This window comes from Sorghum bicolor, chromosome 10, assembly GCF_000003195.3.
Source record: "Sorghum bicolor cultivar BTx623 chromosome 10, Sorghum_bicolor_NCBIv3, whole genome shotgun sequence".
In the NCBI taxonomy this organism is placed as follows: domain Eukaryota; kingdom Viridiplantae; phylum Streptophyta; class Magnoliopsida; order Poales; family Poaceae; genus Sorghum; species Sorghum bicolor.
Genome location: NC_012879.2, coordinates 7,721,805 through 7,733,889, shown reverse-complemented (window position 1 = coordinate 7,733,889; position 12,085 = coordinate 7,721,805). Strand labels below are relative to the sequence as shown.

The 12,085-nt window shown below is 43.7% G+C and overlaps 1 protein-coding gene across 1 annotated transcript; it reads left to right on the top strand.

Moving 5' to 3' along the window:
* LOC8080055 (probable trehalose-phosphate phosphatase 8) lies at window positions 6,378-9,580 on the top strand. Its single transcript, XM_021450216.1, has 10 exons — window positions 6,378-6,891; window positions 7,012-7,152; window positions 7,249-7,320; window positions 7,448-7,525; window positions 7,665-7,721; window positions 7,868-7,969; window positions 8,234-8,381; window positions 8,518-8,588; window positions 8,824-8,916; window positions 9,095-9,580. The coding sequence occupies exons 1-10, from the start codon at window positions 6,565-6,567 to the stop codon at window positions 9,167-9,169; spliced, it is 1,164 nt and encodes a 387-aa protein (XP_021305891.1). The 5' UTR covers window positions 6,378-6,564; the 3' UTR covers window positions 9,170-9,580.

Here is a 12,085-nt window from a genome sequence, read left to right as displayed (position 1 = left end):
GAAATGCTTCGTCCCAAAATTTTAGTGGAACAGAAGCATGAGATAATAAGGACAAGCCAACTTCTACAATGTGGCGATGTTTTCGCTCTGCCGCTCCATTTTGTTGATGTGCATGGGGACATGACACTAGATGGGTGATCCCTATTTTGGCAAAGAAGGAATTGAGTTTTTGATACTCTCCTCCCCAGTCGGTTTGCATTGCTAGAGTTTTTCGATCAAAGAGTCTCTCAACAAGAGCCTGAAATTCTTGAAATTTATGGAAAACTTCAGACTTGTACTTTAAAAGATAGATCCAAGTGAATTTACTGTAATCATCAATAAAACTCACATAGTAATTTTTTCTACCAACTGACTCTGGTGCAGGCCCCCAGACATCAGAGAACACAAGTTCTAAAGGAAAAGTAGACACACTTGAAGATCTCGAATAAGGCAACTGATGACTCTTAGCTTGCTGACATGCATTACAAACCGACTCACTAGATGATTCATCTAGGCAAGACAAATTATTTCTACTAACAACTTGTTTAACAGTAGTTGAAGATGGATGACCTAAGCGACAATGCCATCGTGACAAGGGAATCTTGGCGACACCACAAGCTTGTTTTATTGGAAATGAAGGAAGAGGATAAAGCCCGTTGTGACATTTCCCTCTAAGAATTGTATTCTTCGTTGCCTGATCCTTTATCAAAAAGAAGTTTGGATGAAATTCTAAAAATGCAGAATCATCAGAAGCTAATTTATGAACAGAAGCAAGATTCTTTGTTGCTTGGGGAACATAGAGAACATTTTTAAGATGAATACCACGATTAGGGGTACGAACAGTAGTATGACCAATATGACTAATATTCATACCTGCACCACTTGCTGTGTGGATCTGATCTCCTCCATTGTACTTGTTTCTGAAAGACAGCTTCTCCAGCTCACCTGTGATATGATCGGTGGCGCCGGTGTCGGTGTACCAATTGTTGTCAATGGTGTAGGAGTTCATTGCAGCTGCGACTAGCTTCGGATCTGGCACATAGTTCTCATTATACCTGTGCCAGCATCGATCCGCTGTGTGCCCGGACTTGAAGGAGACTTGGCATAGAGGGCGTTCATCGCCATCAGATGGCGGTGCACGGTGGTGGTTGTTGTTGTAACCACCGCGCCCGCCACCCCTTTGCGACGCGTTGTTGACGTTGCCGCGACCACGTGCCGAAGCACTGTCGCGCCCGCGGCCACGCTGATTGTTCTGGCCGCCATGTCCTCCTTGGTTGCGGCCTCCTCTTGCGAAACCACCACGTCCCCGACTGGCGGCGTTCGCGGATCCAGACCCTGGACTATTGCCTCCATAGGTCAGGTCCATACGAGTCTCAAAGTTAAGAAGTTGTGAGTACAACTCCCCAACTGTGATGGGCTCGACCCTAGCAGTTAGGGTTGTGACTAGAGAAGTGTAGTCTTCTCCTAGTCCGGTGAGTATATACTCTACCAGTTCTTCATCATCAAGCCGTCGTCCGACTGCAGCCATCTCGTCGCCGAGCGCCTTCATCTTCGCGAAGTACTCGGCAGCGGTGGAATTTCCCTTCTTGGTGTTGGCGAGGGCGATGCGAATGTTCACCGTGCGTGCACGCGTTTGAGATGCATACATCTGCTCGATGGCATTCCAGACAGCCACCGCAGTCTCACATGTAGAGACTTGGATTTTCACCTCCTTGGTGAGCGACGATAGAAGAAACCGTAGGACCTGTTGGTCCTTGGCTTCCCACTCCTCAAAAGCCGGGTTCGGCCTCTTTTCTACTTTTCCTTCAACGGTGGCGACGAGCTCTTCTTCGGGAGCCTTGGTGTCGCCGGTGATGTGCCCTTGAAGACGAGCGCCACGTATGGCTGAACGAACTTCGGCTTTCCACAGCGCATGATTCACCTTTCCCAATTTTTCTGAGACATCTATGCCAGAGAAAAAATTGGTTGATGAATTTGAGCTAGACATGGCGCTAGATTTGGTGGATTGGATTTTGTGAAGATTAGGCTCTGAATACCATGTAAAGAATAATCAGAGGCGCAGATGGTGGAAGCACCAGGCCCTATCTTGGGTCCTTGGTGAATGCGTGTTTCTCAATGGATGGAAAAGCCTCATCCGTGGCACCATACATAAATAGACCTCTTGGAGATCATGCAGTATTGTTTACATGGACAATAATCAATGTGCTCCTATTCATACGTGACCACTCCTATTCATGGGTTAACACATGATCGAGTCTAACGTATCTGGTCGTAACACACATGCATACACACGATCTGGTCTATGTTGCCGAATGTTAAGGTTATCTTTAACAGCATAGCCATGCACACGTATACGTCGTCGTCGTCGGTCGTCGAGTCCCCCGTCAGAATGCATTCGATCTCGGCCGTCGGAGCCGTATCATCATCGGCCAACGCTCTACACGGCGGGCTCCGATGATCGACGAGAGATGTCGCCGTCAACCAACGTCGCAGAAGCAGCGAAATTTTGGTTCGATCCCTTTTCACAGAAAGATAACGAACTAATAACAGCTCGACAGGCGACAGCTATCAATAACGAACCGCTAGTTGTTCTCGTCAAAAAAATAACGAACGGCTATACATTCATTATTGTTAACTTAACCGCTATACAGTTTTAGTGCAGGTACGCGCGTATCGCTATATGGCACACATGCACGGAGCAAAACTAATGACGGACTAGCCCATACCCCATGCACGGTAACCGGTAAGTACAGACGGGGAAAAAAAGAATACGGAATTGATCGTACACATGAGCCAACCTCAGCATGCAAGGTATTGTTTAGTTTCCAAAAGTTTTGCAAAATTTTTCAGATTCCCCGTCACATCGAATCTTTAAACGTATGTATGGAGTATTAAATATAGATAAAAACAAAAACTAATTGCACAGTTTAGTCGGAATTGACGAGACAAATCTTTTGAGCCTAGTTAGTCCATAATTGGATAATATTTGTCAAATACAAACGAAAGTACTACTATTCATATTTTGCAAAAAATTTTGGAAGTAAACAATGCCTAAATACACGTGGGATGGCCCCACGCACATGTGAGATCAGACAACGAACGGCGTGATAGATGTTAGAGCATCTCCAGCAGAACTACTAAACTCTATTTGGGTAGCTACCTACTCTGAGAGTACCTACTTTTTGTTATCGTCTCCAGCAGTACTACCTAAAATGGACTACCTATTTTATTTTTTCTTAAATACATGTTGCCACTCTATGATCTTCATTTGTCCTCTACAATTCAACCAAAAGTAGTTCAGTCACAAATAAAGCACATAGTTCCAACATAGCTAATCAAAGTAGGAATAATACAACGCTCAAACATAATTAAATAAAGTACGGCGATATAGTGGAAACATACAAAGTTCAAACAATTGGAACACAATAAAGCTAGTGCTCAAATAGATGCATCGGCGCCAAGTCCATCATCTCCTGCAGCAAATTATTTTTTAGCAAAGCAGATAATTTTAGTAGAGGCGGTCCAATTGAAATTAGAAAAGTTTTAATAACCCTCCATAATTCAGGATGGACTACTTCCTCTAAATAATAAAACTAGATTTTCTATCTCCTGAATTTTTCAAAACTGGTCAAATAACTCCCGATCATTTTTGGATTACAACGATAGTGATTTTGCCTTTTTTTAATTTATTTTTACTAAATTTTTTAAAAATCATAGTAAATTATAGAAATATCAAAAAATAGAAAATTTAATTTTTTGGACTCCACATGAGTAGATGTACACAGTGAATATATAATATAATATGCTTTAGTATAAAGTTTTTGCTATAGCATTAGATCTAAGTTTTTCTATAATTAATTAGAATAATTCATAGCTGCAACTTGTATGGTCTAATTATGGTGAAATTTTTATGGCGGGATAATTACTGTATGCTTGAATTGTGGTAAAAATTTTATACTCATTGGATCATATATAACTTAGTTATAGATTTATTTAAGTTTATGCTTGTTAAATCTATGCTTTAGCTATGATTAAGTTATATATATATATGATCTAATGAGTATAAAATTTTTCTATTGTTCAAGCATACAATAATTAACCCACCATAAAAATTTCACCATAATTAGACTATAGAAGCTACAAGCTATGAATTATTACAATTAATTACAGAAAAGCATAGGTTAAGGCTACAACAAAAACTTTGTACTAAAGCATACCATATTATATGTTTACTATGTAGATATACTCATGTGGAGTATAACAAAATTAGATTTTCTATTTTATGATTTTCTATGATTTACTATGATTTTTTTAAAAAGTCAGTAGAAATAAATAAAAAAGAAAAAGACAAAACCACATCACTGTAGCAAACTACCATCCAAAACTACTTTGGGGTTATTTGACCGGTTTTAGAATGTTCAAGGGGTCAAAAAATTGATTTTTATAATTTAAGGGATAAAGTAGTCCACCTTAAATAGTTGAGAGGGTTATGTAGACTTTTTTCAATCAAAATTTGTCTCTAAAAATAGTTCTTGAGTTACTTGTCTCTAAAAGTCAACTTTTAGAGGTGGTTGGCATTCTTACAAAAAATGCCCCTATCTTAGAAATGGTAGGCTTTAGAAACATCTCCAAAATCAAATTCTAGAGACGATTGAATCCACAACCGCTTCTAAAATCGATTTATAGAGGCAACTAGATCTAGAACACCTCTAAAAATAGGTGCATCAAAGTAAAATTTATAACTTTTTTAAAGCAATCGGATGATCACTTGTACAAAAATTATGTACCCTGATGAGATCTATAACTTCATGGTTGATAACTTTTTCATTTAAAGTTATTTAAATATCACAAATTATGTTTGAATTTCTCATATTTTGAAATCCATTTTTTTGAATTTTCCAAATGGCATTAAATAAAGAAATGACCTAAACTAAAGTTATAGATCTCAAAAAGATCTAAAATGTTATAGTTGATAACTTTTCTATTCAAAATAATATATGATCCTAAAATTTAGTTTTAAGTGCTGTCATTGTGAAATTCAAATTGCAATCTTGGATGAAGAAATGATAAAAAAACCACTTATTACTCGGATCAAGCACCTAGTCACAATGCTAAATAACTAAGTGAAGCCATTAACATATAATTTTCTAATCACATAGCATATTTTAATGTTACCGCCTTTGACACTTTATAATGTCACACAGTGTAAGGAAAATAGGAAGGGGACAGGATGACCCAATTTGAGGTTGATCATATTCCAATAGAAACCCTAGAATGATCGATGGGCAGCAATGGATGCGGGTTCAACGTGATGTGGGCAATTCATATGTACCTCTCCTGGAGCACAAGGAAAGGAAATAAAATGTTGTGTATGCTTCCCATTTCACGGTTAATTCAACAAAACACACTACTATTTTTTTTTGTCTAACACGTGTATTTCAATATAATCTTGCTTCAATGACAGCGTGGGAAACTAGGCCACAAAAAGCTGGTAGACATCAAGATCACAGGATTCCAAGATGAGTTAGCAGCCTTCATCCTGGAGGATGTGTTGAGTAATAAAGGATCTTTCTCAATTGCAATTGAGAACAAATGCATGCTCGAAAGACTACAATTATATATACATTTACATTGTAACCTATACGATACGTAACATTTGTAATATAAATCTTGATGGAGTAATGGTGATGTATGTGAGTCTAGTAACCATAGGAAATAAAGCCTACCACACAAAAATAATAAAATAAATTAGTAAATAACAATATGGAAAAGAATTGTATCATTGCTAGGTCACCACACAAGTTGGCAATAATTTTATGTATAGCACTGCCAACTTAAGTATTGGGCATACAGTGTTGCTCGAAACAGCATTGGTGGTTGCAGTCTAGAACCGGTAGAAATCACACTATCGACTTAGGTACTAAACCGGCAGTATTGCTCAACTCAAAGCTGCATATTGGTGTTATAAACCGGTAGTGAAGTTTATTATCACTACCGGTTTTAAGAACTAGCTAGTAGTGTTATAAGAGAGCCACATCACTACCGCTTTGCTTCTTTCGGTTCAAATTCGAGCGGTCAGGTGGTGGTTTTACTCAACAGTGATAGATGCCATCACTGCTAGGTGATTGCCTTCCCGCCGATTTTTTTCATCAAGTGTTCTGCAATGGTATTCGAAAAACACGATCTACTAAGTGTCCATCCATCTGCACCTTTTACTTTACTTTATTTCAAGGATAAATAACTGAACGTACATTATTGATGGCATGGCACGATCGGACGGCTGCAAAGCATGCCACCTCCTCCCAAGTGTGTCAACAGCAAAGCAACTGCCGCCGAGATGCCAGTCCGCTCTATAAAAAGTACCGACACTCCGCGGCTCACTCGCCGATCACCGCACCCAAGAAAACCGCCCGCGCACCTCCCTCCGATCCCCTGCAAAGCAACCTCCCTCACAGTAACAGTAATGGAGGCCTAGCCCCACGGGCCGCGCGCGCAGCCTGTCTCCAAGTGTTGGCCTCTCGCGGGCGCGCAAGTCCTGGTGAGGCGCGTGTCCGTCGTCCGTCCCCCTGTGCGCCGGCCACAGCCATGACGAACCAGGACGTGGTGGTCCCGGACATGGGCATTGCGGCGGCCGCGGCGCTGCCGGCGGCCCCCGGCCGCGCCCTCTTCGCGTGCCGCGGCGCCGCCGTCTCGTCGCTGCGCGGCGCGTACGGTGGCCTCGGCCTCCCCGGCGGCGCCGCTACCGACGCTGGCGAGTTCCTAGCAGCAGCAGGCGGCCGGGGTGGTGCCCCTGCCCCCGCGGCGGCGAATGCGCCGCCGGGTCGGACCTGCACCAGCCGTGTCGTCGAGGCCATCCGCGCGTCGTCGCCCACCCGCTGCCCCGCCGCCGTCGACGAGTACGACGCGTGGACGGTGAGTTGCCGCGCGCCCCGGGCGGGCCGCCGCCGGCGGTTAGTTGCGTCGCCGCCGTCGTTCGATCCGTGTTTTGAGGGGCGTGCCGGCCGGGTTTAACTTCTTTGTTGCGTTGCGCAGAGGAGGCACCCGTCGGCGCTGGGCAGCTTCGACCAGATCGCGGCGGCGGCCATGGGGAAAAGGATCGTCATGTTCATGGACTACGACGGCACGCTGTCCCCGATCGTCACCGACCCGGACATGGCGTTCATGACCCCCGAGGTGACCGTCTTGATATATAGATGTTGCCATGAAATCAAATCCTCTCGATCGTACGTGCTGCCAACACCTTATCGCGTAATTAACGGGTGCACGCAGATGAGGGCGGCGGTGCGCAACGTCGCCAAGCACTTCCCGACGGCGATCGTGACCGGCCGGTGCATCGAAAAGGTACGACGATCGAGCTAGCATTCAACACACCTCGATCAGAAACTCATTACATGTATTTCATCTCACCGGCCGGAGCTCTGGGCTATATTCAGTTTTACGTTTCCTTGTTCTTGTTGTTACGGTTCAGGTCTGCGGCTTCGTAGGCCTCCCGGAGCTCTACTACGCCGGCAGCCACGGGATGGACATCAAAGGCCCAAGCTCCAAGGTTCGTAGCCGGCATCTTTTCATTCATCACCAACTAGCCATACACTTGCCATGCAGCATCAACGATATATCCTTTGGCAACCTTTTTATCGCCTAGTTAACTCCATTGCTACTTCTCTTTTTCTGCCAACAATTTCCAGGAGGACAAGACGGTCCTGCTGCAGCCAGCTCGCGAGTTCCTGCCGGTGATCAACAAGGTATACATCACGCCATCACTCTTTTTACAATCATCACCAATCCATTATTACGTACGACACTACACAAGTAATTAGTTGAGCCATGAGGAACTTACCGGCGGCGCAACGCACGCACGCACGCACGCGCCGATTACATGTATGGCCAGGCTTACAGAGCTCTTGAGGAGAGGACTAAGGACACGCCAGGGGCCAGGGTGGAGAACAACAAGTTCTGCCTGTCCGTGCACTTCAGATGCGTCGATGAAAAGGTGAGTGCCGGCCGGGTTCTTCACCGAGAGTCTTACAATACCTTTAGCTAGGCCTTGGATACCTTTAGCTGCTACTTGTAGTAATTTAGTTTTGCAAGTCAAACAAGAAGCAGCTTGTTGATGCATGCATGTCAGCTGCGGCTAGTAGCTCTTATTGAAATGGCGATGAGCAATCGTCATGCATGAATGCATGTGCTGCCCCTGCTGGCTGCTCCTAGCTAGTAGTGCATCATCTTCAACAACTGCTCCTTCCCCTACCTGCAGAGCTGGAGCTCATTGGCTGACAAGGTCAAGGCCGTGCTCCGGGACTTCCCCGAGCTGAAGCTCACTGAGGGCAGGAAAGTCTTGGAGATCCGGCCGTCGATCATGTGGGACAAGGGCAAGGCCGTCGAGTTCTTGCTCAAGTCGCTCGGTAAGTATACATGCATGCTGCCGTCTTTGTCGCCCCTTTTCGTCACTGCGTGCGCGCGAGAGTAAAAATCTTCTCTGATCGATGACGGTTTTGTCCGCTGTGTGCCTGTTCCCTGTCTGAACGATCGATCTCTTAGGATTCGACGACAGCACCAACGTCCTGCCGGTGTACATCGGAGACGACCGGACCGACGAGGATGCTTTCAAGGTGCAAATATATTTTATATACATGAGCTACGATCAGACATATATACATGTAAACACGTACAGCACAGGGACAAATTAAATTTACAAGTTGCAGTTTTTCATTATATGTTGCCAACCTCTTGCGTGCGTACGTGCTGTCACTTTAAATTTACATGTTGCAAGTCTGGTGATTTCAACTGTTTCGTTTATTCCGACCATGGTTAAAAAAACCAAAATTTAAACCTTTGTCTTCTTAGGCGTTGAGGGAGAGAGGTCAAGGCATAGGGATCCTTGTTTCCAAATGCCCCAGGGAGACAGATGCCTCCTACTCTCTCCAGGACCCCACTGAGGTATGTATATATACTAGTATATTAGTAGCTGTATATATACAGCATAACATCATGAAAAAATCACTCTCTAAGTTACTGACTCTGATGAATATGTATATATAACTAATGTGTCAGCAGACGAACAAACTAAGCAAGCTGTCAATTAGAAATAACTCCTCCTATATCCTTGGTTTTCCAGGTCATGGAGTTCTTGGTCCGGCTGGGGCAGTGGAAGCTACTGCGATCACCGTCACCGGCACGCCCAAGGGTGTAGCAGCAGTGACAGACGCCGACCGATCACACACAGCTCGTCGCTGCTACCGCTGGTCGCCAAGCGTGTTTAATTAATATAGCTAGTTAGTTATATTAATTGTTGCACTACTCTAGGAGTAATAACCCATCTCATCTCAGCTACCGCGGCCCAGGCAGATGTGAACCGGCCGGCAACCTGCTGATTGTGTTTAGCTGTTCTTCCATATGGGTTTGAGAGGCAGGCATCCATGTGCAAAAGCTGCCTGCCGCCCTTTAATTAGCTTAACCCAGGAAGGTTCATCCCCTGTATGAATTGTGATCGATGACTATCTAGCTATGACCTTATTATTAGCAGCTTAATTAGCCTGCCTCCTTGTAAAATGTAACATATAAGCAATGGCATCTATGCACTTCCTTTGCTGATGATCCAACTCATTGTTGCATGTGCTGAGTTGAATTTCTAATGGCTTTGTCGTTCAATTGTCCAATAATTTATACACATATGCATATATATTGCCTGATAAAATATGCATGGCATGCATGCATAAGCGACTACCAAATAAGGTGCAGGCACTTGCCACATTCTCTACTAGCAATATACTCTTGAGTAGACCATACTGACAAGGTAAAAGATTCTCAGATGGTAGGTCCATGAATCAAGCCGGCCACAAGATTGTTCAAAACAAGATGTAGCCCCAAACGTGACAAAATCCTGACCGGTAACGGCCTTTCTTGTAACATATAACTTCTATCTTCTTAATACAATTAATAAAATGATACACAATGCTCTTTGTGTATTTGAGAAAAAAAACTCAGATGAACTGAAAGAATTTTAGTATATGTATCTCCAGAGATACTCCCCCATGATATGAAAACAACTTATCCTTGTATAAAATGCATCCATTCAAAGAGTAATTAATGTAATTGGTTCGCTTGGCATTTCCTCCTGCATGGATTCAAGCATGTCTTGTAACACAAAATTTGACCTATCTAAAATCAAGCAACTTGTGTACACAGCAAAACTGCAAGGCATTATTCCTTGGGAAACACAACTCTTTGTGCATGTGCTTGTTTCTCTGGGTACAAGTAGAACACACATGTACACTAGTGTGTTCTTGACGCAGCTCTAGTCAATGAGTACTACACATACATATGCGTGCCCGAATTATGATAGGAGTTTAGATTAAAAAAAACATATATATATATGCAGAACTTCAGGTTGTGTTTGTACCTCGGGTGACAGATAAAGTTGCCAAATGTTATCAGATCAGTGCACATGAAATACTTTCTAATCCACCCCACTGATTCCGTTGGATAATACTATGATTGAGTGGTCCCGGTTCCCAAAAAGTGTTTTTGCTCAGTTTGAGCTCTGTCGTTCTGTGAATGGCAGGGAAGTGGTAGTTCTTAGGAGTAGTTCTTTTATAATGCATCTATGGATCAAAGTCTTGATATGGTGAGATTTGCGAAGCAAAGCGCTGCATTTACAACTGATGCATTGCACGGTGGGTACTTCAACACATCACAGCAATGAGATTTTTATCCTCCATTACGTACGCGATAGCATTTCCCTAAGACACGTACACATCACTGAAACAGTAATCAAACGGCGCACGCGTGATCGTGTCATGTAAACAATGCTGATGCCAACGCAGCTCCTTTATTCAACGTCTGTACTTCTTTAGTTAGGTAGATGATGTAGCACAACACGGGCATATATGTGTTTGTCGATCTCTGTTAACGCATATATCTTAGAAAAATACTGAATTTTATACTGTTTGCAAGGGCTTATATACAGAAGAATCAATGAATTGGCTGATGCATGAAACGCTACTAGCAAGGCAGTTGAACCGGACCGATGAGATATGCTGAGAAAGTCAAGGCCTGAGTGGTTGTTCCCATCCTAATTATCGGCTATATATTGTTTGGTCAGCTGATCTTGGATTTGGACAAAAGGGGACAGATTAAACTGTGGCCAATTGCACTGCAAACAGCAAACCTGACGGTAGTGAACTAATAAAAAAGGCATGTCTCCCCTGGGAGAAGATGAGAACTGAGAAGATTCTGCAAAGCTGAAATCACCATCCTAGTCATGGTCATGTGAGAGTGTTTGCTCATTCCTAGGGCACCTCTACATGCGTGTGTGCTTCAAATGTTTAACACCTCTCCATCGGGAATCATGTGCCAATAATGATCGTTTGTTTGGGACCAAAAACCAGCGGCACGCAGGTATATTCTATGAATCATCATGCTGTTTGTGCAGAAAAAAGAAAGGTTCTTCTGAACCTGAGGTATCTGTCTGATCCTCTCAAGGGTATCAGCACCAATCATACACTGCAAATATAGTCCGCATCTGAAGCATTTCTCCTGGAGGCGAGCAGGAGGTAGATGCTGCAAACACTTTACACTGACTTCTTCCGCTGTGATGCCATTATGCCAAGAACACGCATACGCATGTGATCTCTTTTACTGCGTGGTCTGCTTCTTGTGCAGTCAACCAGTCTCAGTCTCAGTCAAGCTAGCATGCCCTAAAGAAAAGATTCAGGACCGGCGGGTGCACCCTGTTTCTTGTGTTTCCACGCATCAAGAGCCCGTTGCCAGGCACCAATACACACATTATTGGTCCGAGCTCGTCAACTGCCATGCATCGATCGAGATCGCTAATAGAATATGAGCTGCGGCCATTATTGAATGCACAGGTTAGTTGCCGACTGCTTTGAGTTGCAGGTCAGACTGCTTTGTCCTTCCTATATAATGCTGACCCAGGCGCCAACTCTGAACTGGACAACTGGTGCTAGTCATCATCAGGTAAATTCAGCTTACTTGACCACTGTTATTATCTCCCAATGTTCAGAGTTCAGACATAGCCTGATGATGTATGGACAATTTAGTCGGGATTTGATAAGTGGTGTCCCCTCAGCTTACAATCAGTTGTCTT